Source organism: Hippopotamus amphibius, chromosome 16 (genome assembly GCF_030028045.1).
Source record: "Hippopotamus amphibius kiboko isolate mHipAmp2 chromosome 16, mHipAmp2.hap2, whole genome shotgun sequence".
NCBI lineage: Eukaryota > Metazoa > Chordata > Mammalia > Artiodactyla > Hippopotamidae > Hippopotamus > Hippopotamus amphibius.
In genome coordinates this window covers 59,011,273-59,036,718 of record NC_080201.1, presented here as the reverse complement: position 1 = coordinate 59,036,718, position 25,446 = coordinate 59,011,273, and the positions used below count along the sequence as shown (strand labels likewise).

The 25,446-nt window shown below is 56.4% G+C and overlaps 2 protein-coding genes and 1 long non-coding RNA gene across 3 annotated transcripts; 2 read left to right on the top strand and 1 right to left on the bottom strand.

The window, feature by feature from the left end:
- The first annotated feature begins 222 nt into the window (after positions 1-222).
- NAPSA (napsin A aspartic peptidase) lies at positions 223-7,922 on the top strand. The gene is made up of 9 exons (XM_057712956.1): positions 223-305; positions 4,097-4,238; positions 4,320-4,443; positions 4,632-4,750; positions 5,082-5,281; positions 6,376-6,498; positions 6,633-6,777; positions 7,339-7,437; positions 7,634-7,922. Exons 1-9 carry the CDS (start codon positions 223-225, stop codon positions 7,823-7,825), a joined length of 1,227 nt encoding a protein of 408 aa, XP_057568939.1. The 3' UTR covers positions 7,826-7,922.
- On the bottom strand, positions 2,179-10,609 carry LOC130839098 (uncharacterized). The gene is made up of 4 exons (XR_009049767.1): positions 9,583-10,609; positions 9,350-9,394; positions 7,927-8,002; positions 2,179-3,264 (listed from the first exon to the last, which is right to left on the bottom strand). It is a non-coding gene; the product is annotated as an uncharacterized LOC130839098 (long non-coding RNA).
- A 1,671-nt stretch (positions 10,610-12,280) lies between these two features.
- Positions 12,281-24,207, top strand: KCNC3 (potassium voltage-gated channel subfamily C member 3). Its single transcript, XM_057712965.1, is given in 6 exon segments — positions 12,281-13,165; positions 17,379-18,486; positions 19,669-19,860; positions 20,109-20,128; positions 20,130-20,235; positions 23,926-24,207. Coding segments are annotated over 6 exon segments (2,448 nt in total). The 3' UTR covers positions 24,063-24,207.
- The last annotated feature ends 1,239 nt before the right edge of the window (positions 24,208-25,446 follow it).

The following is a 25,446-nucleotide window of genomic DNA, read 5'->3' as shown; positions in this document are numbered from 1 at the left end:
GGAGTGAGGCATGCCAGTGACACAAGATAATACTTCTGGCGACCCTGCAAAAACATTCAGCACATTCTTCCAGAAATACCATCCATTACATCCTCATCGCCCACCAAGAAACTTCTTGTCTTAGTCACCTCTCAAACCTAGAAGTGGGCAGTGAACAGGGCGGAGTTTCCGGGGAAAGAAAAGAGAGCCGCAGGGTGCCTGGGTCCACACGGGTCCCCAGAGATGTCTCCACCAGCACCACCACCGCTGCTGCTGCTGCTGCTACCATTGCTGACTGTGGAGCCCGCTGGGGCCACGCTGATCCGGTAATGGGGACCCCCACCACCCCCAAAACTGGAACGGACTTTCTCTCTCTTGCCCTCCAAGTCTGGGGCTCCCCAGTTCAGCGACCCCCAAACCTGGCATCCCAGGATCCATGATTCCTATCTTTTGTGTTCCCAGATCTCCAAATTGGGCTTCCACCCCTGAGGGGTCCATCTGATATCTCCTAAGACCCAAGCCCTTTGAGTCTAAGGTCCTCCACCCTGAGACCCTTGATTGGGGACCATCCCAATCTTCCCAGTACACATTTTTGGGGAGGATTCTGCTGATCCCACCCTGAGCTTTGATGATCTGATACTGAGATCTCCAGACCTGAGACACCCATCTTCCAACAGGACTTGGAGACCCAGGCCTGTGACAATTAAAATTGAGACTCCCCCAGATTTGCATCTTCCAAATTGTTGAGATCTCAAGAAGTCCAGTTTTGGGGACCCCATGACCTCCCCCACCTCTGGTGCCTTCCCCAATCTCTCCCTGCCTCTCCTCTCTTTTTTCTACCTCCTGGAACTCTTGACAGGGGGAATGGGGGGGGGCGGTCTACTCTTCCAGGAAACATTTCTTTCCCCACTTCACATTCTTAAGCCTCTCAGACTGAGTCATGGGGGTTGGCCGCAAAGATGTACGGGCAGGGCCCCAAGGACAAACTACAGGCAGGTACAAAAAAAATTACTGCACATGTTTGCTAACCTACTTTTTGAACCTAAGAGGTCATAGCCACTTCCCAAGGCAACGCCAAGAGCAGTGATTCTCTGAGTGTTGACTCAGGACCACCATCGGCTTGAGCAAGACCCAGGAACTTGTTAGAATTGCAAACCCTCAGGCTCCATCCTAGACCTACTCAATCAGAAACTAGCAGTTCTAGGGACTTCCTTAGTGGTCCAGTGGTTAAGGCTCTGTACTTCCAATGCAGGGGGCATGGGGAACTAATATCCCGCATGAAGAATGGCATGACAAAAGAAGAAAGAGAAAGAAAAAAAAAGAAAGGAAAGAAAGAAGGAAAGGAAGGAAGGAAGGAAGGAAAGAGAGAGAGAGAGAAAGAAAGAAAGAAAGAAAGAAAGAAAGAAAGAAAGAAAGAAAGAAAGAAAGAAAGAAAGAAAGAAAGAAAGAAAGAAAGGGAGGAAAGAAAAAGGGAAAGGGGGTGGGAGGAAGAAGGGAAGGAGGAAGGAAGGGGAAAAAAAGAAACTAGCAGTTCTAAATGTTAACTAGCCCTGTAGGTCAGGGATTGGCAAAACACTCAGCTCAAGAGCCAAATCCAGCCTGCCACCCGTTTTTGCAAATAAAGTTTAACGGAACTTAGCCATGTTCATTTGTTTACAAGTTGTCTATGGCTGCTTTTGTGCTACATTGGCAGAAGTGAGTAGTTGCAACAGAGATGGATGGCCTGCAAAATCTTTACAAAAGACTTTTCCCATCACCCCTGTTCTAGGTGATTTTGCTTCAAAACCACTTTGCAAAACCACTGGCATAGAGAACTACTTTCCCCTTTTTAGTGACTGAATGAATTTCATGCTATGCATGTTCTATAGCAGAGCTCAGCTGTACCCAGCGTTGGCCATTGGGTGGATTCCAGTTTTCAAAATTAGACACATCCTCATAAACACAGCTTTGTGCACTTGTCTAGTGATCGCCTATAGATGAAATTCCTAGAACTAAAACTAATTGAGTTAAAAGCTGCTTCTCAATTTTAAGACTCATGATGTTACCAAACCATCCTCCAGAAAGTGTGTATCAATCTACACCTCCTAGCCAACAGTGAATACTGGTAATTCTGTGCCAATCTGGGGGGGGGGGGGCCGGACAAAAAGAAAGAAAGAAAAAGAAAAGGTCCTTCACTCCTGTTATTCCCATTTCTTTACTATTGGGGTTGAACATCTTTCCATGCGTTTAGAAGTTGTACTTCTTTTGAAAATTACCTGCTTATTTTTTTTTTTGACCATTTTCCTACTTAATGTCAAGAACTGAGGTTAGCTTGCCACAGTTTCATGCCTGCTGGTGGAAGATACAAGATTCCCAGGTCTGAGACAAAGGACAGTCTATTACTCCCAGCAATAACAGTAGCCAGTTTTGTGCCAGCTTTCTGGGCTCTAGTTCCCACAGGGTGAAAGGAATGGAGTCAAGTGATAGCCTCACAGGTCGTGAGTTGCATTAAGCAAGGGAACCCTAGGCTTAGGGAACCCACATCTCTTATAATGATCATATGCGTCTGCCCTTTGCTCCAGAGAGCGAGACACTGTCTCTCTTCCAAGGCTGTTCACTAAACAAAATCCTTGCAAAGACACTCTGGACATAGGCAGTCTGTGTCTCTGCAGAAATATGAGACTCAGGAATAACTGTGCTGCTTATCTTATTCTTATTTATTTGTAGAAGCTCTTTGCATTTTAGAGATACTAACTCTTTGACATACAACTTGTAATTATTTCCACTAGATTTTTTTTTTCTCTTTTAACTATTCACAGCTTTTGTGTTGGGGGAAGGGTGTACAGAAGTTTAAAATTTTAGAGTCACACATCAATATTTCTCCCATGATTTCTGATCTTGGTATCATACTAAGAAAAGCCCTCCTTTTTCTAGAATTATTTAAACATTTTACTTCCTCCCAGTGCTCTTATAATTTTACATCGCACATCAAGCGTGATGCACATTTGATATATCTGGAATATATATATATATATTTTAATATGTTTATTTATTTATTTATTGGCTGCGTTGGGTCTTCCGTTGTTGTGCACAGGCTTTCTCTAGCTGAGGCGAGCAGGGCCTACTCTTCGTTGTGGTGCATGGGCTTCTCACGGTGGTGGCTTCTCTTGCTGCGAAGCATGGGCTCTAGAGGGCAGGCTCAGTAGTTGTGGTGCATGGGCTTGGTTGCTCCATGGCATGTGGGATCCTCCCGGACCAGGGCTTGAACTGTGTCGGACTCTTAACCACTGCACCACCATGCAAATCCTTGAATATATTTTAGTGTGAAAAGTAAAATTAGGATTTGGTGCTTACATTTTTCTCCCAGGGGTGAAAGTATATAAGCGCTTTTGCAAAGGCTAGTTTTATGTTGCGGTTTTTGGCATTTTTAAAAATTTCTTTTGTTGAAATGTAGTTGATTTACAATGTTGTGTTAATTTCTGCTGTACAGCAAAGTGATATATATATATATATATATATATATATTCTTTTCCATTATGGTTTATTACAAGATACTGAATACAGTTCCCTGTGTTATACAGTAGGACCTTGTTTTTTATCCATCCTACTGATATATATGTGATAGTTTGCATCTGCTAATCCCAAACTCCCAATCCATCCCTCCCCCACCGCTCCCCCCATCCCCTGGGCACATGTTAGGGTCTTTGGAAAACTTTGCATATGTCTATTCTGGAATGGCTTTCTTTACATTATTTGGATTGTCTTTCATTAAAACGTTTTGGGAAGAGTCTGGGATTGTTTGCTCTTGTAGTGTCTTTGGGGAAATTTGTCCTCGTGGTTTGATAGGTGTTTGGTAGGGTTTCTGGTAACGACAATTACTATAGGGCCATGGAGATGTCTACATTGTCATTATCTCTTGACTCTTTTTTTTTTTTTGGCACACGGGCTTAGTTGCTCCGCGGCATGTGGGATCTTCCTGGAGCAGGGATTGAACTCATGTCCTCTGCACTGGCAGGCGGATTCCCAACTACTGCGCCACCTAGGAAGCCCTGTCATTATCTCTTATTTGAGGAAGTCTGTTACATAGGATCTCCAGAAAGGGTAGTTCCTTAACCGTTGGTATCTCCTTCCCCCACAGGATCCCACTTCACAGAGTCTATACGGGACTCAGGGCCCTGAACCCACTGAGGGGATGGGATAAGCCAGCAGAGCCCCCCAGGTTGGGGGCTCCATCCCCTGGGGACAAGAACTTCTTCGTGCCTCTCTCCAACTACATGAACGTGAGTCACAGCCCCCCCTCCCCAGCCTTCCTGCCCTCAAGTCAAGCTCTCCACCCATGAACTCTCCTGTCTTGCCATCAGGTCCAGTATTACGGGAAAATTGGGCTGGGAACGCCCCCACAAAACTTCTCTGTCATCTTTGACACTGGCTCCTCCAATCTCTGGGTCCCATCTGTGAGATGCCACTTCTTCAGTCTGCCCTGCTGTGAGCTTTCATAGGGAGAATAAGGCTAAATGGGGGTAAAGGGAGAAGGGGGGTTGGGCCCCATCTTCCCAAGGGTTTTTGAGGACCTGTTCTCCTCCAACACACCCTCACAGGTGAGTTGGCCACAGGTAGGAGGCACTGGGGAGACCTCTTTTCCCCAGTGACAGCTCCCTGACCTTCTGACCTAGGGCTCCACCACCGCTTCAACCCCAAAGCCTCCAGTTCCTTCCAGCCCAATGGGACCAAGTTCGCCATTCAATATGGAACTGGGCGCCTAGACGGCATCCTGAGTGAGGACAAGCTGAGTGTGCGTGACCTTGGCCCCGGGGAAGCCTTGAGCCTGGGAGAAGCCCCTCTCTTAAGATTCTCTGGTTTAGGGAGGGGCTTGAAGAGGCGGGGGGCCCCTGGGTAAACCGAAGGGGCTTCTGAATTGGGAGGCAGGGCTTCCTGGAGAAGAGGGTGAGGCTTCCCAGGCAAGGGCAGGCCTTCTCCAGTTGCGGGGTAAAACTTCCTAGGCAGTTGAAGTCGCTTACAGATGTCCCCAGACCTGGGATTCATGCCTTGGTTTGGGCGACCTCAGAGATATGTAGGCAGTGTCCTCCCTCAGAAGTAACTTACTCCATTTGAATGTACCCCAGATTGGGGGAATCACAGGTGCATCGGTGATTTTTGGGGAGGCTCTGTGGGAGCCCAGCCTGACCTTCACTTTTGCCCACTTCGATGGGATATTGGGCCTCGGTTTTCCTGTTCTAGCTGTGGGAGGAGTTCAGCCCCCACTGGATAGACTGGTGGACCAGGGACTTCTGGATAAGCCTGTCTTCTCCTTCTATCTCAAAAGGTAATGGGGGAGAGTCTACATTCCTCTGAGTCCTAGCCCCAAGAATGAGGTTCTGCCTTCCTTTAGGAAGCCCCTTGCCCAATAAAGGAAGTCCCACCCTCCATTCAGGAAGTCACTGTCCCAATCATGAAATACGTGAACCCTTTTCAGAAGTTCTACTCAACAAGCAACACCTTAAGACCTACTACAGAAACTCACCACCGTTTAAAATGTTCCATGTTTCAAACTCAAACCAGGAAATTCCATGCCCTACCCAATCAAATACTGAATTTAAGAGCCCCATCTTCACCAAAAAGAAATCCCAATTCCATTTGAGAACACATATCAGAAGTCAGGAATTGCCCATTTCAATATAAGAAATCCCATCTACCTTTTAGGAAGCTTAAACCTTACGCTCAGAAAGCTCCAGCTGTCATCTAGGAAGTCTCCAGGCAGGAAATTCTATGTCCTTTCAGTTATCCGGAAGTCCAACCCCAGGAAGTCCCCTCCAGTACTTTTGGTTTTTTTTTTTGGCCGTGACATATAGTTCCCCCCACCAGGGATCGAACCCATGCCCCCTGTGCCCCCTGCAGCAGAAGCACGCAGAGTCCTAACCAGCGGACAGCCAGGGAATTCCCACACCCACCTCAGTAGATTCTGACCTTCCAGGAAGTGCCTGCCCCCACCCCACCCCCTCTACCATCACTCCCAGCCAACTAAGGAAGTCTAATTCCTCTTAATTTCTAGACGCGCAATTCAGAAAGTCTCATTATCCACCTTGGGAGTCTCACTCCTCACAATCACACCTCCCAGAGCCAATTCAGAAACCCCAATGCTCCACTTCCCCCCAAAGCTCTACCTTCTACAGGCAAATCAAGAGGTCCCATGCCCACTTCAGGAAGCTCCCAAGACCTTAAAATCCTAATCTCCACCAAGAAAAGCTCCATTTCTCTTCACTTCTTGCCTTGCTTCCAGTCCCAACATCAAGCCCCTGCCGGCATCCCATTGTCCCACCTAGAACCCAGACATCACCCCATTGGCAGGAAGTCCCTTCCTTGGCCACTCCTGGGGCTGGCAGAAATGCCCATGACGCCGACAGCTGTCTGCCCCTGCAGGGACCCTAACGCAACTGATGGCGGAGAGCTGGTCCTGGGTGGCTCAGACCCAGCACACTACATCCCACCTGTCACCTTTGTGCCAGTCACGATCCCTGCCTACTGGCAGATCCACATGGAGGGGTGAGAAAGCTGGCCTCCTGGGTCTGATGGAGGAGGGATTGTGGGCCTGGACTCCTGGGTCTGAGGGAGGAGGGGGCTGGGGGTCTGGCCTCCTAGGATGCTGGCTCTAATGACTGCCCGCTTCTGCCTCACAGCGTGAAGGTGGATACAGGTCTGACTCTTTGTGCCCGGGGCTGTGCTGCCATTCTGGACACAGGCACGTCTCTCATCACGGGACCCACTGAGGAGATCCGGGCCCTGCAGACAGCCATTGGGGGCATCCCCCTGCTGATGGGGGAGGTGAGGACCTGGTGTCTGGTGGGTGTGGGCTGCGGAAGCTAATAGGGATTTAATCGTGGACACTGGCGGGATGCTCCGGCCTAAGGGTGGGAATCGCGTGGCTAGGAGGTATCGCAAGGCCGAAAGCACTGGACCTTGTGAGTGAGAGGCTGGGGGTTAGTGAGAGGAAGCAAGCACACCTCCCAGGTGTCTACTCTGAGTGATTCTGGGGATAGGAGGGGATGATGATGTTTACTCAGGACCGGATGAAAGCGAGTAAACTTATCATTAGTTTAAGACTAATTACATACACCTGTAGGCCCAATATGGCCTGTGGGCCACCAGTTTTTGATTTTCAGTTAGAGGTTTTGATCAAATGGGAGCCCAGGGGGAAGTGGCAACAATCATACAGGGATGAGGGAAGAGCCAGTAAGGCTACAGAAGGCAGCAGAGCTTAACCACACAAGGCCCTGAATACCTAGCTGCCCAAAATGGGCATTACCCTATTGCATTGCGGAGCCACGGAAAGAATCTGAGCAGAGAAGGAATCCCTCATCTCCATTTGTTCCTCTTTCCCCTCAGTACCTCATTCAGTGCTCGAAAATCCCAACGCTCCCCCCAGTCTCCTTCCTCGTTGGGGGGGTCTGGTTTAACCTCACGGCCCAGGACTACGTCATCCAGGTAGGTGACCATCACAACGACGTCAGAGTGACCCGTTTCAAAGGGTGGGGTTGGGACTGAGACATCACTAGAGTCAAGTAGGGACCACAGAAACATTTCTAGTGCCCAGGGCAGTGGGCGGGCGAAGCTCTGGCTCCTAGGAAGAAGGAGCGCCGGTGGGCCTGACACACCGGTGACCCGCCTTGTCGCCTTGTAGATTGTTCGCGCTGGCGTCCGTCTCTGCTTGTCCGGCTTCCAGGCTCTGGATGTACCTCCGCCCGCAGGGCCCCTCTGGATCCTCGGCGATGTCTTCTTGGGCAGCTACGTGGCCGTCTTCGACCGTGGCGACGGGAAAAGCGGCGCCCGAGTGGGACTAGCGCGCGCTCGAGCTCGCGGAGCAGGACAGTGACCGGAAGGGCTGGCGCAGGCGCAGTTCTCCGATGAGGCCTTGGTTAAGCGCATGCGCACCCCCGATACGCAGTACAAATCCATTATTTGCTTTAAACTTACCTGGGTCGTTTCCCTTTTTTTTTTTTCCCCCTTTAAGCTCGTGACTTTTGCAGAAAAAAAGTTGCTGTCCGGCTTGCTAGAGTTGAGAAAGGAAGGAAGGAGAAAGGTCACACCTTTTCTCCAAGCCGCACACCGGTGCTAGGCTCCTATACTACGAAGCCCATGAAGCCCCTCGCCTACACTGCCTCTCCGCAAAGGCACTCGACGCCGCGGAGCATCACGGACGTTGTAGTCTAGGCGGTGTTTACGCTCTGACGGGGGCGGGCGCAGCCACAACACGCGTGGGAGGCGACAGGTCGCGACGGTAGCGACAGGTGGCAGTGGGGGGGTGGCTGAAGTCGTAAAGGGCTTTCCAACCCTTGTTCTAAGGGGAGGGGATACGATTCCCGCATACTTTATCTCCTGTTCTTCCTCTCTACCCTTGGGATTCCGGGACCCCTGGGTACGCCATAAAGGCGGGGCTTGAAGCCCCCGGGTTGGGGGGAGCTGAGCTGCCCCTCCTCCGGCGATGATGTCACTACCCCCCTCCGCAGCCTCTTGCCGCCCAGAACTGCGGGGCTGGGTCACCCCTCCCCCCATCGTCAGCCCCGGATTCCCCTATCCCCGCCCCGCCTCGACTTGGGGTGAGTACGGGGGAGGGGGAGAAGGCTCTGGGTCCGGGGACGGTAAGACAGCCCAAATCCCAGTTTTGGAGGTGGGGGACTCCGGAGACAGGGACTCAAAGATTACAGCGGAGAGGTACTTGGAGGGTCGCGGGGGACCAAGGATCGTAGGCAGAGTCCCCACATTTTCAGCTTTAGTGATCGGAAGACTAATAGAAATGGGGGCGGAGGAACAAGGAAGGGGTCTTAGAAGTCAGGAAGGGGAAACCCTTCCCCAATTCCAGGGCTTTGGGGAATGGAGGAGGGGGAGTTAGGAGGGGGCGCCAAGGATGACGCGAGGTGAGAGTTTGGGGCTTTCAGGAATTTTGTGCCTTGAAGGCCTGAGAAAGGATAGATTGGGAAGGAAGAGGGATGGGGAAAGGGCTGAAGATGTGAACAGACATTAGCCTCCCCTCTCCTGGTGTCTGTTGCCAAAAATCAAGTCCACTTCCCTCTGGTCTGTTTGCCTTGTTGGCTGTCCCATAACCGAAGCCGTAATTATGCTTCTAGAAGCCTCCCCTATGGGTGGAGAATTCAGGCTCGCAAATCCCCCGCATACCCTGGTGGGGTCTGGAGAAGTCCATGTAGGAGTGATGGCATCTAAATTTCCCAAGGCCTGATGGAGTCTGGACCATCTTTGACCGAGCCTCTTCCCCCATCCCATGGTCTCTAATCCCGAGTCTCATTCCATATTCTCCCCTATTCCAGCCTCCTCGCTCCTTCCTCCGGGCTTCCCCACTTCCCCCTGCCCCAGCCCGCACCTTCTCCCCACATCATCTGACCTCCGCAAAAACGCTGATTTGGTAACTTGACTCGGTGCCTGGCTGCTGTCAAATGCAGAAGAGAAAAGTAGAGTTGTGGTGGGGTGGCGGGAGGACATAGGGAGGATGGCTGACTTAGGGCCTTACCCTAGCCCTTACTCCCAGCGCCTAGTGCCTACTCAACCCCTGCCCCAGCATCCACCCCCACTCCCACCTGCCCAAAAGCCTCACTCAACCAAAGTCCATTCCCTCACCTCAGACTTCACTGCTTCTGCCTGGGATACAGCGGGATTCGAGGTAGAGAAGAGTAGGAAGCCCCGATGTCTTTTCTCTGTCCTTCTGGGTCCCATGTGGGCTTGAGGACTGCCCGAGAACACTGGATCGGGGGCAGTGGGAGCACCCAGGCCTGGGGGTGGGGGAGTTGAGGGAAACTACCTCCCTGGTCCGCGGGACGGGCCCCGCTTCTGCAACTCTGCAGTGACGCAGCCTCGAGTCCTGGCCAGGATGAGGGTTAGAGAGGGTGATGCGGTGGAAGCCTGAGAGAAAAGGACAGAGATCCAGAGAGGGACAGAGACTGAAGGACAGCAGGACAGAGGCCCAAAGAAGTGGGGACAGAGACCCAGAAAAAGAGGGACAGAGATTCAGAAAGGGGTGAAAGAGGCATGGGGTGCAGGGGGATAGAGACCCAGGGAAATTAAAGAAAGAAAGGACGGAAAGAGAAAAGGCAGTGACAGGGGGAAAGAAACGGAGGAGGGGAAAAAGACACGGGGAAGGAAGTGGTCAGAGAACAAGAGCTAGGGGGACAAAGACTCAGATGGATGGGCAGAGACCCGAAGAGAGAAGAGAACAGACCCTGGGGTGGGGGGGAGGAATGAAGGACAGAGACACAAATAGGAGGGACAGAGACTGGAAGGAACAGAGACCCAGAGAGAGGGGGACAGAAACCCAAGAGAAAAGGGGACAGAGACCCAGAGAGAGGCAAATCCGAGAAAAAGGTACAGAGGCCAAGAGAAAGAGACTGGGGGTGGGGAGACAGAGACACGGTCAGGTAAGAGAAGACAGGCTTAGAGAAAAGAGGAGCAAGACTCAGAAGGAAGGGGACAGATTCAGAGAACAATAGGACAAAGACCCAGAGGGAGCGCAGAGACTTAGAAAGGAGGGGCCAGGGTCTCAAAGCAGTAAGGGCAGAGACGGGGGGCCAAATATTCAGAGAAAGGGGAGAACAAGAGACACTAAGAGACACAGAAGCGGGAGCGGGGGTGGGTAGAGAGGCGATACCAACCAGCCGCCGCACCTGCAGAGAGAGGCGGCGGGCAGGGGAAGGTGCAGAGCGGGGACGCCCGCAGCCCCTGACCCGCCCCCTTCCCTCCCACAGGCACCGCCTCCAGCCGCCGCAGCCCTAGCCGCAGCCGCTGGCCCCGCCCCAGCCCCCGCGCCTGCGCCCTACCACGGGGCGTCTAGGCCAACCCAGGGGGCGGGGCCGGACCCGCTCCGGGGCGGTCCGCCTAGATCTGGCCCCGCCCACCATTAGTCCCGCCCCAACTCCCTCGGCCCTCTCACCAGGACTCTCTGACACCTAACCCCGCCCAATTTCCTATTGGCCCCGCCTATTGCCTCTGCCTAGACTGTGCTTCCCGGTGTTTTGTTTTTTCCCCTCCGCCTCCCTTAAGACTCTCCACCAGTTCTGATCCATCCCTTAGTTCTCCTGGCTGCAGTCCGCTGTTATCTAGACCTCGTTCCCTTTACCTCACCTCGTTCCCCCTTCTAAGGCCCTGCTGACCCTTAGGACTCTCTCCCAGGTTCTCTGGGCCCCAAGACTTCCCGTACTAGTCCCACCCCTCCGTCCATTCCGGTAGCTTTGTACTCTTTGCAGGTCTCACCTTTTCCTTAGCCATTCTCTACACTCTCTTAGTCCTGCCCCGCCCCCGCCTAGCCTGGTTGCTTTCAAGTCCTTTAAAGCCCCTCTCCTCCCTTAGTCTTGCCTTTACACAGCCCATTCAAGACGTTTTCTACCATTCGTGGACCCCACCCACCTCCCTCAGTCCCTCTCCATCCATCCTCACATTCTTCCGGCCCAGCCCCGGCTAATCGGGCAGTTTGCAGCTCCGATCCTGCCCCTTCTTTACCCGCCTCCTCCCTTAGTCTTAGCCAGAAGCTCGCAGCTTTCCAAAGCTTCGCTCATTTCCTCCCCTTCTCGCTGGGTCTCAGTCCCTGTTCCCTTTGCCCTGTCCCCTTTCAGTCCAGCCTAGTGCCGCTCTCCATTTCCAGTTCCCGCCCCTCATTCAGTCCCTCCCCCTCACTCTCTCAGCCCAATTAGGACTGTTTCTAATTTCTGTGGCCCTGCCTCTTCTTAAGATCCGCTCTGCCCCGTCCAAGCAATGTTAGGAGCCCAATCCAGCAGTGTCCATCTGCTCCACTCCACTGGGTACTGCTTGCCTGCCCTTTAGGAACGTCTCTATCCAACCCGGACGGCAGTCCCCACTGTGGCCCTGCCCCTGCCTCCGCTAGTCACGGGCAGTCAGGCCCCTTTAAATAGCTTGGACTTGTCCCCTTCCTCTGACCGCCCAGCTCCTTTATTCAGTTCAATCAGATCTCGTTCTGACACCTTAGCCCCGCCTCCTCTGTTCTCCTTGTGCCGCGAAATGAGGCAACTGTAGCATCCCATCCCGCCTCCTTTAACACCTCGTTCGGCCCCGCCCCTTATCTAGAAAAGACCCAATCGGTGTGTTTCATCTGAGGCCCCGCCCCGTCCAGCTAGGCAGCGTTGGAGTCCAGGCCTTCTCCCAGCTTCAACCCCGTCCGCCCCTCTTCCCAGGCCAATCAATTCGGTTCTTCCCTTCCTGCGGCCCCGCCCCCTCCTCCCATCACCTCCTCTCACCCAATCACATCTGTCTCTTCCCTGCGACCCCGCCCCCTCTAGGCCCCGCCCCTCCAGCTCCGCCCCCCCATCCAATGCTGAGCTCAGTCTGCGTCTCGTCCTTCCGCGGGCGCCAGGGGGCCAGCAAACAGCAGCCGGCGCCGCCGCTGCAGCCGTCCGAGTCCCCGCTGCCGCTGCCCCCGCCGCCGCCGCCACCGCCGCCGCTGCAGCAGCACCCTGCGCAGCCCGGTCCCGCCGCGTCCCCGGCGGGCCCCCCGGCACCCCACGGGCCCGGGGGCCGGCGCGCCGAGCCATGCCCCGGGCTGCCGGCGGCGGCCATGGGGCGGCACGGCGGCGGCGGTGGCGACAGTGGCAAGATCGTGATCAACGTGGGCGGCGTGCGCCATGAGACGTACCGCTCGACGCTGCGCACCCTGCCGGGGACGCGGCTGGCCGGCCTGACGGAGCCCGAGGCGGCGGCGCGCTTCGACTACGACCCGGGCGCCGACGAGTTCTTCTTTGACCGGCATCCGGGTGTCTTCGCCTACGTGCTCAACTACTACCGCACGGGCAAGCTGCACTGCCCCGCCGACGTGTGCGGGCCGCTTTTCGAGGAGGAGCTCGGCTTCTGGGGCATCGACGAGACCGACGTGGAGGCCTGCTGCTGGATGACCTACCGGCAGCACCGGGACGCCGAGGAAGCGCTCGACTCCTTCGAGGCACCCGACCCCGCGGGGGCCGCCAACGCCGCCAACGCTGCGGGCGCCCACGACGCGGGACTGGACGACGAGGCGGGCGCGGGCGGCGGCGGCCTGGACGGCGCTGGCGGCGAGCTCAAGCGCCTCTGCTTCCAGGACGCGGGCGGCGGCGCCGGGGGCCCGCCAGGGGGCGCGGGCGGCCCGGGCGGCACGTGGTGGCGCCGCTGGCAGCCCCGCGTGTGGGCGCTCTTCGAGGACCCCTACTCGTCGCGGGCCGCCAGGGTGAGCGAGCTCTCGGAGCCCCCATCCCCCTCTCCTCTCCTGGAGCTCCCAGACCCTTAGGAACGCCCCCATCCTCGCCCTCAATCCCTGGCCCTTCCCAGCCCCTCCTGCTCTCTCGGCCTCCCAGTCTCTTAGAAGCCTCTTACCCCATCCCTGAGTCTCCCCTACTCCTCTGAACACACCCCCTTCTCCCGGCCATCCCCAGATCCTCAGAAGATGTTTCTCCAACCTTCAGAATCCTCCAGACCTCTCTAAACCCCACCCTGCTTCTGTAGGCCAATAGACCCTTAGAAACTTCCTCTCCTACCCTGAATCTCCTAAGCAACCCCCCGAACAAGCCCACCTCTGCCTTTCCTGGACCCTTCCAGAGACCCCCCCAGAAGACTTTTCCTGAGTCCTCAGAGTCTTCCCAGCCCTTCTTAACCTCTTCTTGCCTCTCTTGGCCACCCCTAAGACCCTCAGAAGACCTTTCCCCAGCCCTCAGTTTCTTGGACTATCCTTAGATCCTCAGAAGACATCTCCTCCTAACCCTCAAAGTGTCCCAGGCCCTGTGAACAGTCTCCATCCCCTGCAACCCTCTGAAGCCCTCTCTTCAGCTCTCCAGCCTTCAGACTGCAGGCTCTCCCAACACCTGATTCTCCCTCTGCCCCTCTCCGCATCCCCTACCTCTCTCCAAGTTTGAGTCTCCTGGTTATCTTTGAACCACCCCCACCCCCGTCCACTGTTTATTTTGCCCTTAAAGCCTCAGGATAGTTCCCACCCCAGTCTCAGAGCCCTCTGGACCTCTCTGAACCTCCAAACCACTTACTCTGGTTAGGACACTTCCCCCTCGCCCTCACTGCAACACTGAGTCTTGGGGCATCTTCCCTCCTGGGACCCTGCTGCCCCCTCTGTATTCACATCCCTTCCTGCATCCTCCACACCAACTCCCCTCCTGAGGATTTCCCCATACAACTCCAGACTTCCCCCAAGGCTTTCACACTCCTCCTCAGTGTCTCCAGAAGAGTCCTGAGCCCCCATAATATGCTTTCCTCTCCAGAACTTCCCATATGCCCTCCAGAATCGCTTGTCTCTCATCCACAGATTCTCCCAGCTTCTTCCTTTCATCGTTTAAATTGCATAGCACATTCTCTATCTCTGGGACACCCCCACCCCAGCCTCCCAGCCTCTTTCCTAGTCGGTAAATGACTTTCCTTCCTGCTCCACAACTTTACCTAACCTCAATCCTTGGGACCCTCATCAAGTTTTCAGCCCCAAAACTTCCTTCTCAAACTAGCTCCCAGTTCTTTCTGCCCTACCTTGGTATCTTTCCACCCGTTCCCCACTGCCCCCAAGCCCTGCTCGCTTCCCCTTTCCCAACGACCCCCTTCCACTACCCAATCCAAAGCCCAGGACTGGGCCCCTCATCTTCCCCCCTCCACTCCTGGCAAAGTGAACCAAAGAGCCCACACTCCAGCCTTCTCCTTTCTTCAGCCCTATCTCCCTCGAAATTCCAGATTTCTCCTTAAGCTCCCTTCATCTCCCCCGCAATCCCCTCCCCCCCCCCCCCCCCCCGCCAAAAAAACTTTCCTCAAACATCCCAGGCTAAATAGCTACCCTTCCCCCTCGTTTTCACTTGAACCTCTTCCTCCTCCTAACTTCCTCCCTGTGTTGGAGGAGAGAGGACAGTTCAAGATGGGGGAGGGGGGATTAGATAGAGGAGGGAAAGAGGAGAGACTCCAGCCCCCCTCCTAACCTCCTGGGGACCCAAACACCCGGAGGAGGCGGTCTGACACCCTCCCCCCCACGGTGCCGCGTCCTGGGCAGGGAAGGACGCTGAGCCGCAGTGCCGCATTCGCGCCGGGGGAGGGAGTGAGGAGGAGGGGGGCCCGGAGGCACCGCATAAAGTTTGGTCCCCGGGAAGCGCTGAGTTGGCGAGATTTGGGGTTGGGTGGGGGGAGGTGGGGGAGAGGAGGTGCGGAAGGGACACGGCCCTAGATGCCCCCTCAGGCCTCTGAACGGCACCCTCCCCCCATGGCCTGGGGTGCCCTTCCCTTTTGTGACCCCATTGAAAGGTTCTGAGGTGAAGCTAGTGGTCCAGGACAGCTACGGAATACATTCACTTACTTTACAAATGTATTTTGAGTGTCCACATAGTGCCAAGCATTTTCTAGCCTCCAAGTGAGAGTTTGAGAGTAGAGAGCTGAAGCCAATGCAAAGTGGAGGGTCTGGCTCTACCTCCCCCTCGCTCTCCTCCCCATAACCTCCCCTTTCCTTCTTACAGGGACTCGAAGCCCTCCCACCCCACCTGTTTTTGAACCATCTCGGGGCAAGGGGGTAAACCAGTCCCGACGCTGTCCAGCTTCTAAACTGTGCACTGCGGCGGGTGCCCACCTTTCTTTCTGTGCCCTGGGAGGGAAGGAGTTAATGAAGCGCCCGGCCTGTGGCCTCCCGCTGTGAAGCGGCACTGCGGCTGCGCACTGCCTACTCCGCTCCGGCCCGGAAAGGGTTAGGATGGCGTTCAGTCCCTGCGGCTGCGCACTGCGGCGGGAGAGCTGTCCGTGGTGCTGGACGCCGCGCGCCCCGCCCCCTGGCCCGGCCGGCCCGCCCCCACTGCGGTGCCGCAGCCTGCGCCGTGAGCCCGGCTCGGAGCGGGGCGGGAGCACCGGGCATGCGCTCTGCGGCGGCCTCTGGCCTCTTAAACCACTGCAGAGAAACGAAGAGGGGGGCGGGGCAAGGGCCAGCGCTGACCCCCTAGCCCACCTCAAGGTCTAGGGTCATCTCTGTGGCGGACTCTGGCCCGCCTTTCGGCTCTGCACTTCAGATTAAAGTCGAGGTCTCCTAAGCCCGGACCCTGCCCTCCACCCCGTGGAGGAAAGGGAGTGCAGAGAGGGACAGTGCTGGCCCTGGGTCCACCCTAAGGTCTAGGGTCCTCTCTGCAGCCCAACCCTGGCTCTCCTCTCTTCTCTGCGCCCCAGGCCTCCTCTCCTCTACCTATCTGGTTAAAGCCCCCTCTGCCTCAACAGCCATCCCCTTTTCTCTAGGGACTTACCCCACTCTTCAAGCTCCCTTCTACATATTTGATAAAGCACTGCCATTTGTAGGGGCCTTCTCGAAGATCTTGACCCTGCATCTCCTCAAGGCCTTCATCAAAACCCGCACCACTGTGCTCAGGACCCTGGTCCTTACCCCTCTTGAAATGACCCAGGCACCCCCACCCCCATATCGCTGAACCTCTGACAAGCCCCCTCACCTCTCCTTGGACCTAGCCCTGTCCTCTCCTCTTCTCCTGTGTCCAAGCCCCTGATATACCCTTCCTTTCCAGAGCCTTAAACCCCACCCCATCACCTCCTTCACTTCTTCCTTCAGGGACCTAACACCCCTCCTCCCTTCTGTGGGTCCACCTCTGAGCTCTTCTCCCTGGGTGAGGGCCTCACCCAGCCTTCTCCTTTTTCTGGGACGCCGTCATTAGCATCAAGGTCCTTAAACACTGGCACCTATCTGAGGCCTTGACCTTGGCCCCTTTTAACTGATGCCCCCATACCCTAATAACAGCTCAAGCCTTACCGAGTTCCAAACACCAGGCCAAGCACTAGTTTTGGAGCCGGGCCCTTGGTATACTCATCTCATGTAATCCTTACAATAATCCTGTAAAAAATTTGAGGTTCAGAAAGCTTAATCTCCTTGCCCAATAGACAGGGAAAAAGCTGGATTCAAACCCGGGCTTTCTTACTCTTAACCACCTCCTGTTCTGCCTCCCCGCCCACCTTCTCCCCTTCCCCTTCTCTCAGCTCCAAGCCAAGCCCCAAAGCTTCTGAGACACAGGTCGTATGATCTTAGTTTCCTTACCCCCATCCCCCAGCAGAACCCTTGGACCCTGCCAGGGACCCCTGAGATACGACACAGGGAACAGGAGGCTAGGTTGGGGGGTGGTCTAGGAGACAGAGCGAGGAGCCAGAAATTGCTGTTTCCAGGAAAGAAATGGCCCATCTGCTGCTGCTGCTGCTGGGGCCAGCTCCTCTCCCAGGCTGGGGGGAGAGCTGCCTCTGATCCTTTTGCAAGCTTTAGAGAGAAGAGGATGCAAGAAGTGATGGAGGCATTGGGGTTGGGACACCTGGATTCCCCTGGAGTTTGGGTCTGGGAAAGGGGTCCCTGGGAGGGTCTTGGGGAGATGGCTCGTCGACCAGATGCCTGGGTCACCTTTTGCCCTCTTCCTCCTGCCCTGCCCCCGCAGTATGTGGCCTTCGCCTCCCTCTTCTTCATCCTCATCTCCATCACCACCTTCTGCCTGGAGACCCATGAGGGCTTCATCCACATCAGCAACAAGACGGTGACGCAGGCCTCCCCTATCCCTGGGGCTCCGCCGGAGAACATCACCAACGTGGAGGTGGAGACGGAGCCCTTCCTGACCTACGTGGAGGGTGTGTGCGTCGTCTGGTTCACCTTTGAGTTTCTCATGCGCATCACCTTCTGCCCGGACAAGGTGGAGTTTCTCAAGAGCAGCCTCAACATCATCGACTGTGTGGCCATCCTGCCCTTCTATCTGGAGGTGGGGCTCTCAGGCCTCAGCTCCAAGGCCGCCAAAGACGTGCTGGGCTTCCTGCGAGTCGTGCGCTTCGTCCGGATCCTGCGCATCTTCAAGCTCACGCGGCACTTTGTGGGGCTGCGCGTGCTGGGCCACACCCTCCGCGCCAGCACCAACGAGTTCCTGCTTCTCATCATCTTCCTGGCGCTGGGCGTGCTCATCTTCGCCACCATGATCTACTACGCGGAGCGCATTGGCGCTGACCCCGATGACATCCTGGGCTCCAACCACACCTACTTCAAGAACATCCCCATCGGCTTCTGGTGGGCCGTGGTCACCATGACGACCCTGGGCTACGGAGACATGTACCCCAAGACGTGGTCGGGGATGCTGGTCGGGGCGCTGTGTGCCCTGGCCGGGGTGCTCACCATCGCCATGCCCGTCCCCGTCATTGTCAACAACTTTGGCATGTACTATTCGCTGGCCATGGCCAAACAGAAGCTGCCCAAGAAGAAGAACAAACATATTCCCCGGCCCCCGCAGCCCGGCTCGCCCAACTATTGCAAGCCCGACCCACCCCCACCGCCCCCACCCCATCCTCACCACGGCAGCGGCGGCATCAGCCCCCCACCACCCATCACCCCGCCCTCCATGGGGGTGACTGTGGCCGGGGCCTACCCGCCGGGGCCCCACACGCACCCCGGGCTGCTCAGGGGGGGAGCGGGTGGGCTCGGGATCATGGGGCTGCCTCCTCTGCCGGCCCCCGGGGAGCCTTGCCCGTTGGCCCAGGAGGAAGTGATTGAGATCAACCGGGCAGGTGAGGAGGGGCTGCGAGGGGTGGAGGAGGGGGGTGCAGGCAGAGGAGGGGAGGTTTTGAGGAGGGCAGGAGGTAGCTGCTGAGATCCAGGTGGTCAGCAACAGAGACGGGAGAGGAATGCGAGCAGCCGTCGCCAAAGCCAGAGAAGAGGCACGAAAACAGACAGTGATGGAGAAACAGAGATTTCATGTGAAAGAGAGTTTTGGGGACAGACAAGCTTGCAGCCAAGGTATTCAGGGGAACAGGGTGAGGGGGTGGGCAGAGCGACCAGCCATATGGTGAGAGGGACTCAGAGAAAGAGAGAAAGGAGGGTTCAGAGAGACACAGAGAGAGAGTCTCACATGGGAGTCAAGGGCCAGAGACAGAGGCCGGGGGACAGTTGCAGCGTCTGACAAACGAGATGAGGGGAGAGGGCAGCTGACGGAGCCTATGCTCATCTCTTCCCCAGGGAAGTCTGTGTCTTAGAGGCAGGGATTGGAGCATCAGTCCAGGGGAAGGGAGAGGCTGGGGGGCCCCCACCCCCATGCCTTAAGTAGGCCAAGAAAGGGAGCGGGGCCGCCCGGCCCCCATCTTGCTCCCTCAGCCGCTGACCCAGTTTCACACCAATTAAAAATAGCTTGAGTCAGAGCCTGGGGGACCCCCGCCTCCCCCCTCCCTCATCTGTCACCTTCCCAACACCTCCCCACTGTGCCCTTGCCAGCGTCCAACACCCCCCTGAACAACCACCTCCCAGCCCCCTGCATCCCTCCCAGCCATCCTTCCAAACCTATCCCAAACCATGCACCCTACCCAGCTGTGCTCCATTCCGTCCACTTCAACCAACCATCCCACCCTCCGCTCTATCTCAGCCTCCTTCCCAGCACCCAGCTCACTTCCCAGCCACCTCTTCCCCTGTCCCTGTCCCTGTCCCTCCAAACACCTGACACCCTACCCCAGCCCTGCCCTGCTCAGCACCCAACACCTGGCCTGACCCCCGCTTCCTAGCCTTCAACACCCTTCCACACCCCCTTGTCCCTCCCAACACTCCACACCTTCCCCCCCCAAGACCCGCTCCCCAAGCCCACCAGCCACACCCCCTAATACCCAGAACCCCCATCAACCTGTCCTTGCTGACCTTGCCTCTCCATGAGATTCCACACCTCACTGTCTCCTTTGTGTCTCTGTCTGACCCTTGGGACACAGATCCCCGCCCCAATGGGGACCCTGCAGCTGCCGCGCTTGCCCATGAGGACTGCCCGGCCATTGACCAGCCCGCCATGTCCCCAGAAGACAAGAGCCCTATCACCCCTGGGAGCCGGGGCCGCTACAGCCGGGACCGGGCCTGCTTCCTCCTCACTGACTACGCCCCTTCCCCTGATGGCTCCATCCGGAAAGGTGAGGTGCCCTCCTCTGGCCCCCTGGGACGCTCCCTCTCTCCCCTCCCCTGGGGGGGGGGCGGAGAGGGAGATGGGGGAGGAGGTACTGGACTTCCCTTCCCCCATCTCCTGGCCCCCAATTCCCTCCCTCTCAGACCCCCTCCCCCAAATTTCCTCACCACTGACCCTCCACCTGTCTTTATTCCATCTCCATTTCCCCCAACCCCACCCCACCCTGGACCCTCTGGCCTCTTCCCCCACCCCCAGCCATCGGTGCTCCCCCACTGCCCCCCCCAGACTGGCGTAAGCCAGGCCCCCCAAGCTTCTTGCCCGACCTCAACGCCAACGCTGCGGCCTGGATATCCCCCTAGTGGACGAACCCCTTCCCCCAGGGGTAAGTAGCCCCCATCCTCTGAACCCCCACCCGCCACCGCGACTAACCCATCTGAGAACATGCAGCCCCCACTGACCGAGACTCCTTTCACCTCACTGTGAACAGCTCCATCCAATTAACCCCCAGCCCTGACACTGACCCCACACCCCCCTGCCCAGGACTTGCCGTTCCCCTCACTAACCCCAACCCTCCCCACCGTGTGCCTGACCTCCTTCCTCGCCCTCACGACTGACCGCCATCCTCACCCCCATCCACATCTCTCTCCCTGCCTCCCCCCTTGGTTTTGCTTTTGTTTGTTTAATCAAGAAAGTGGGGTGCACACCCAGGACATTTTTCTGGGTGCAGGATGGGGTGCAAAAGACTCAGCCACTCATCCAGTCCCTTGTGGGTTGGCCAGCACTTGCAAAGCACCCACACGCCCCCGACACAGTGCTAGGCATGGGGAAATTCGACCGTGAGCAAATCAACGCCACCCTCACCCCCAGTTTGGTGGCAGAGGCAGACATAGACCTAGATGTGAGGCAGGAAAGCAGGGCTGGGCTGGGGAGCCTTGTCCTGGGATCTGGAGAGGGGCAGGTCTGCTCTGGGGCTTTGTGAGTATGCCCTGGAGTGGGGAGACTGCAGGTCAGGAGGCCGGGGAGGAGGCTGGGATGAGGGTCCAGGGGGAGAGGACAAAGCCTGAGCCAGGGTCAGGGCTGTGGGGATGGAAAAGAAGGAAAGAGGCAGAGAGAGCTGGGGGAGAGGGGTCAAGAGGTTCAGGACCGGCCAGTGGGGGAGGTGAGGGAGATAGAGTGAGGAGACAGTAGCTGAATTAGTCAGCAAACATAACCAAACACTTTCCACGTGCCAGGAATCTAACATGTATTCTGTAATCCTCACAACAACCCAAGCTAACCCCTAACTTCATTCATTCATTCATTCAGCAACTAATGATTGAGGGTAGAGTTCCAGGCACTGGAGGTTTGGCAGGGCACAAAGAATCTGGCATCACAGAGTTGCTACTCTAGAGCCTGGGTCAACATACTGTGTAGCCACGCGCCAAATCTGTCTACCAGCTGTTTTGTAAATAAAGCTTTATTGGAACACAGCCACTGTCTACAACTGCAGAGTGGAATAGTTAGTTGTGAGATGGTATGGCCCGCAGAGCCCCGAAAATACTGACTATCTGGCCCTTTTCAGGGAAAGTTTGCCACCCCGTGATTGGAGGAAGCATAAAACAAACAAAAAGATAATTACTCTGGCCACGTCAGATAAGGAGGTCTGTGAAGGTCTTCCTGAGAAGGTGACATGAAACTTGAAAGCTAAAAAAGGGCCAGCCAGGCAGAAGAAACAGCAAGTGCAAAGGCCCTGAGGTTTTGCCCAAATGCATTTGGTTTCTTAAAGGAACAGCAGGAGGAAAGTGTGGCTGGAGCTGAGTGGGGAGGAAGGTTTTTTTGGCCATCGTGAGAGTCTAGATTTGATCTTACAAATGATGGGAAGCCACCTGAAGGCATCTGATCCATCACTTATTCATTCAACAAACACCTGTGGAATCTTCCTTCGAAATACAAAGATACATCCCAAAGAGGCTAAACCTAAGGAGATGCCATAGGAGGACTTAGGGAGCCTCCAAGAATAGCCGCATCTAAACCCCCTCGTTTCACAGAACTTCAGGCAGAGCCATGGCCAACCCCTTGCCACAGAGTAGATGGGGGACAAGAACCCAGGTTTCTGGGCTCCTAGTCCAGAGGGGACTGTCTGGCTCTTCCATCCCTGGACCTCTCCTTGTTGCAACCCCGCCCCACCCCCCAATCATCCTCCACTTTCATCTCATTACCAACCCCTGCCTCCCTGCTCCCATCTCACCCCTCCCCCTGCTTGCACCCAGACCTGTTACCCACCTCCCTTTGTTCCCCACCCCCAGGTCTGGATGGGCCCCTATGGAATTGAGGGGCAGGGGGAGGGGGGAGGATTTGGGAATGTGGGTGAGGGAGGAGTTGGGGGTCGGTCACGGGGAGGTCTCTGCTTTTCTTGCCTCTGATGCCAAAATCCATTCATTGAACTCAAATAATGGCTGGAGCTGATGGGGCTGACTGAACTCCCTCCCCCAAGGTCCTGGATCCCTCCCCCTCCCACACACCGCCCTTCCTCTCTAACCTTCTTCCTCCTGGACCCACTCTCAACTATTCCCCTCCCCCCGCCCACTTCTTCCAAGACCCTTCCTCTTGGCCTGGCCCCCACCGGCCCAATGACCCCTCCCTTCTCCATCCTCCCTCACCAATCACCTGAGTCCAGCACCCGAGCCCTGTTCCCCCTCTCTCCCCAACACCCCCCCTTCCTCCATCCTCCCCTTCCCCCCCAGCCACCCCGGAAGCTCCTTCCATATTTGATGTCTCTGGCCGCCCCCATTTCACTGCTCCCCTCCCCCGGAAAACACCAGAGAAGAGGAAGAGATCCCGGCGTTTCTCCGTCCCCCCAACAGTGAGGCTGTGTTGGGGGGTTCCCTCTGGCCACCCTTCCCCATGCCGTGACTCTGTGTATTTCTGTCCCCAGCTCTTGTCACCGCCTGAGACCTCGCGAGACCCTCGGTCCCCCCCTGCCCCTTCCCCCCAGGTTAGCAATTGGGAACGGCTGGGAGGGGGTGTCCCCAAGATCCTGGGCTTACCTCCCCCAGGCCCTCTCTCCCACGGTCAAGATGCCCTCGTCCAGACAGACTCCTTGGTACAGCCTATGAAAGCCCCAGAACAGTCCAGACACTGACAGAACTCTTGAGACATTCCTAAGTTTTCAAGAAACCCCTAAGCCTTAGATCCCTTTGACTATTAAGACATTGTCAGGACCTTCCCATCAGAAGCTTCTCGTTTAAAAGCTTCTTGACCCTTTAAAGATCCTCCATTACAACCTTCAGCTGAGCCTTGTCCTCAGCCTGCTCTTGGAGCTGTCCACCAGCACCCCCACACCCCGCCCCGCCCGGGCAGGGGTCACTGCCAACTCGTGCTCCATTCAGCTCCTCACAGCCCCCCCATTCGCCTGTCCTCCTTTCTCCACATCGAGGTTAGCCCCCCACCCCCCTCGGCCCCGCCCACCCCCTCCCAAGCCCTCTGCACCGGCTGCTCTCCCACTGGCATTCCACCCAAGCTCCCTCCCCACGCCCCTGCTGCCCCCCATCTGCCTTGCTGCCCCCCACATTTTTGCCTCAGACGAGGGGGCCAACAGGGGGGAGGGGAGTTGGGGGGCGGGCTGCGGTGGGGGTAGGGTGGGGGAGGCTTGGTGGGTACCACCCTTCCTCCTAACCCTGAGTCTCTCCCCCCTCCCCATGTCTGAACCTTTCTCCTTGATACCGACTGACTGTCCAATTTGTTCACTTCTCTCTCTCTCCATCTCCTTGGTCCGTCTCTGTCCATCTCTCCGTCTCTTGCCATCTGTCGCTTTGTGTCTTGGTGTCTGACTGTCTCTCTGTCTCTTATCCTGTCTCCCTCACCGTCTCTGTCTCCTGCCTTCTCTCTCTGACTCTCTCCCTCTCCCTCCATCTCTGCCTGTCGCTTGCCTTTTCCTGTCTCCGTCTCTCTCTCCATCTCATACCCCTTCTTTCTGTCTCCCTCTTGCTTCCCTCTGTCTTGGGGTCCCTCTGTCTGTTGGACCCTCCTCCTGCACTCCCATCTCCTTGCTTCCTCCCTGTGTTTCTGCCCTTCACCCCTCCCCCACCCCCAGGTTACGAGAAATCCCGCAGCCTGAGCAGCATCGCGGGCCTGAGCGGGGTGTCCCTGCGCCTCGCCCCCCTTGCCACTCCCCCTGGCTCTCCCAGGGCCGCCCGCCGCGCTCCCCCAACCCTGCCCTCCATCCTCTAGCCCTCCCCTCCCCCCCGTGGGGGGACTCGGGGGTGACAGGGAAGAAGGTCAAAGGAGCTGGGGGTGGGGGGTGGGGGAAAGGTTTTTTTTTAAAAAAAATCAAAAAGTCATTAATATGCAACCGAGACGACGACGCCAGCAGACACCCCCGGGCCCCCCACCCCTACCTGGGCCCCCAGGATGGAGGGGGAGGCGCCCAAGCCCATCCCCCCTCCAACTCTTTGTCCCTCCTGAAAAAAAGCCTTCTCAGGTCTCCATGAGCCATAGGACACCTCCCCCCCCCCCCCCAGCCCATCAACTCGTGTAAATACGTCCAAATTATGCCAATTACATTTGGGGGCGCCTCCCCCCTACTCTGCATGCCTCCCCCAATCTGGATCCCCGCCCTCTCCAACTCCACCTCAGCAATAAGCCGCCAGGGGCTGCATGCCGCGTGCGAGGGTAGGGGCATTCTGGGAAGTGGGTGGGGACCTCCAGGGGGGTCGGGCTGGCCTTTAAGCCACCGGAGGGTCTCCTAGCCTCCTACTCTTCATCCCAGGAGGGCAACCCATCACGCATTGATTACAAAAAAAAAAAATCGTAGCAATGTGGGGGAAGGAGGAACATTCACCCAAGCCAAAAACCGGAGCTGAGCTCAGATGGTAGAAGCGGAGGCATAGGGGGTGAGGAGGGGGGGTTGGGCTGCGGACAGCTGCTCCCTCAGCCTTTAGGAGCATCCCTCTGGTGAATTTCACTCTTTCATCCTCCTCCCCCACCCCACCCCCAGGGATCTGCTCGCCTCTATTGCTGCATGGACTCAGACCTCCCATCCCAGTATTCCTGGGATGTTCTGGCCCTAGCACACAAAATTTTCCAACGCCCACTCCAGATTCCCAGGACTTGAGACCTGCCCCCAGAATTCCTGAGACTGACTCTGGCACCCCGCATCCTCCAAATTCCCACACGCTCCTGGGACTTAACCTCTGCACACAGATGGTGTTCCCCACTCCACCCCCTGAGCTGCATCCCAGCACCTCAAACCTCCAAGACTTGATCCAGCCCTTCAGCTCACTTTCAGCCTTTGGGATGCGCCAAGTCCTCCCCACACTCTGTACATTACCTGGACACCCCTAAATCTGACATCAGACATCCACCTTAGGTTCCCCTGACGCTAGAATTTTCAAGATAGGATCAACCTGTCTGCAATTCCAGGGAACCAGACCTTCCCGGGGCACCCCCTTTCTTATGCCTAACCCTGCCCCTCCCAGGACCCCTTTCTTTAAATGGTGCCCCAAAGGCACCTTCTTCATAGATGCCAATGTTTCCCAGAGGGTCATATTTGTATCCCTGGCGATGTGCTAAGGTTTCAGGCAGTACAGAGACAAACACTTATTTTTAAAGTTTT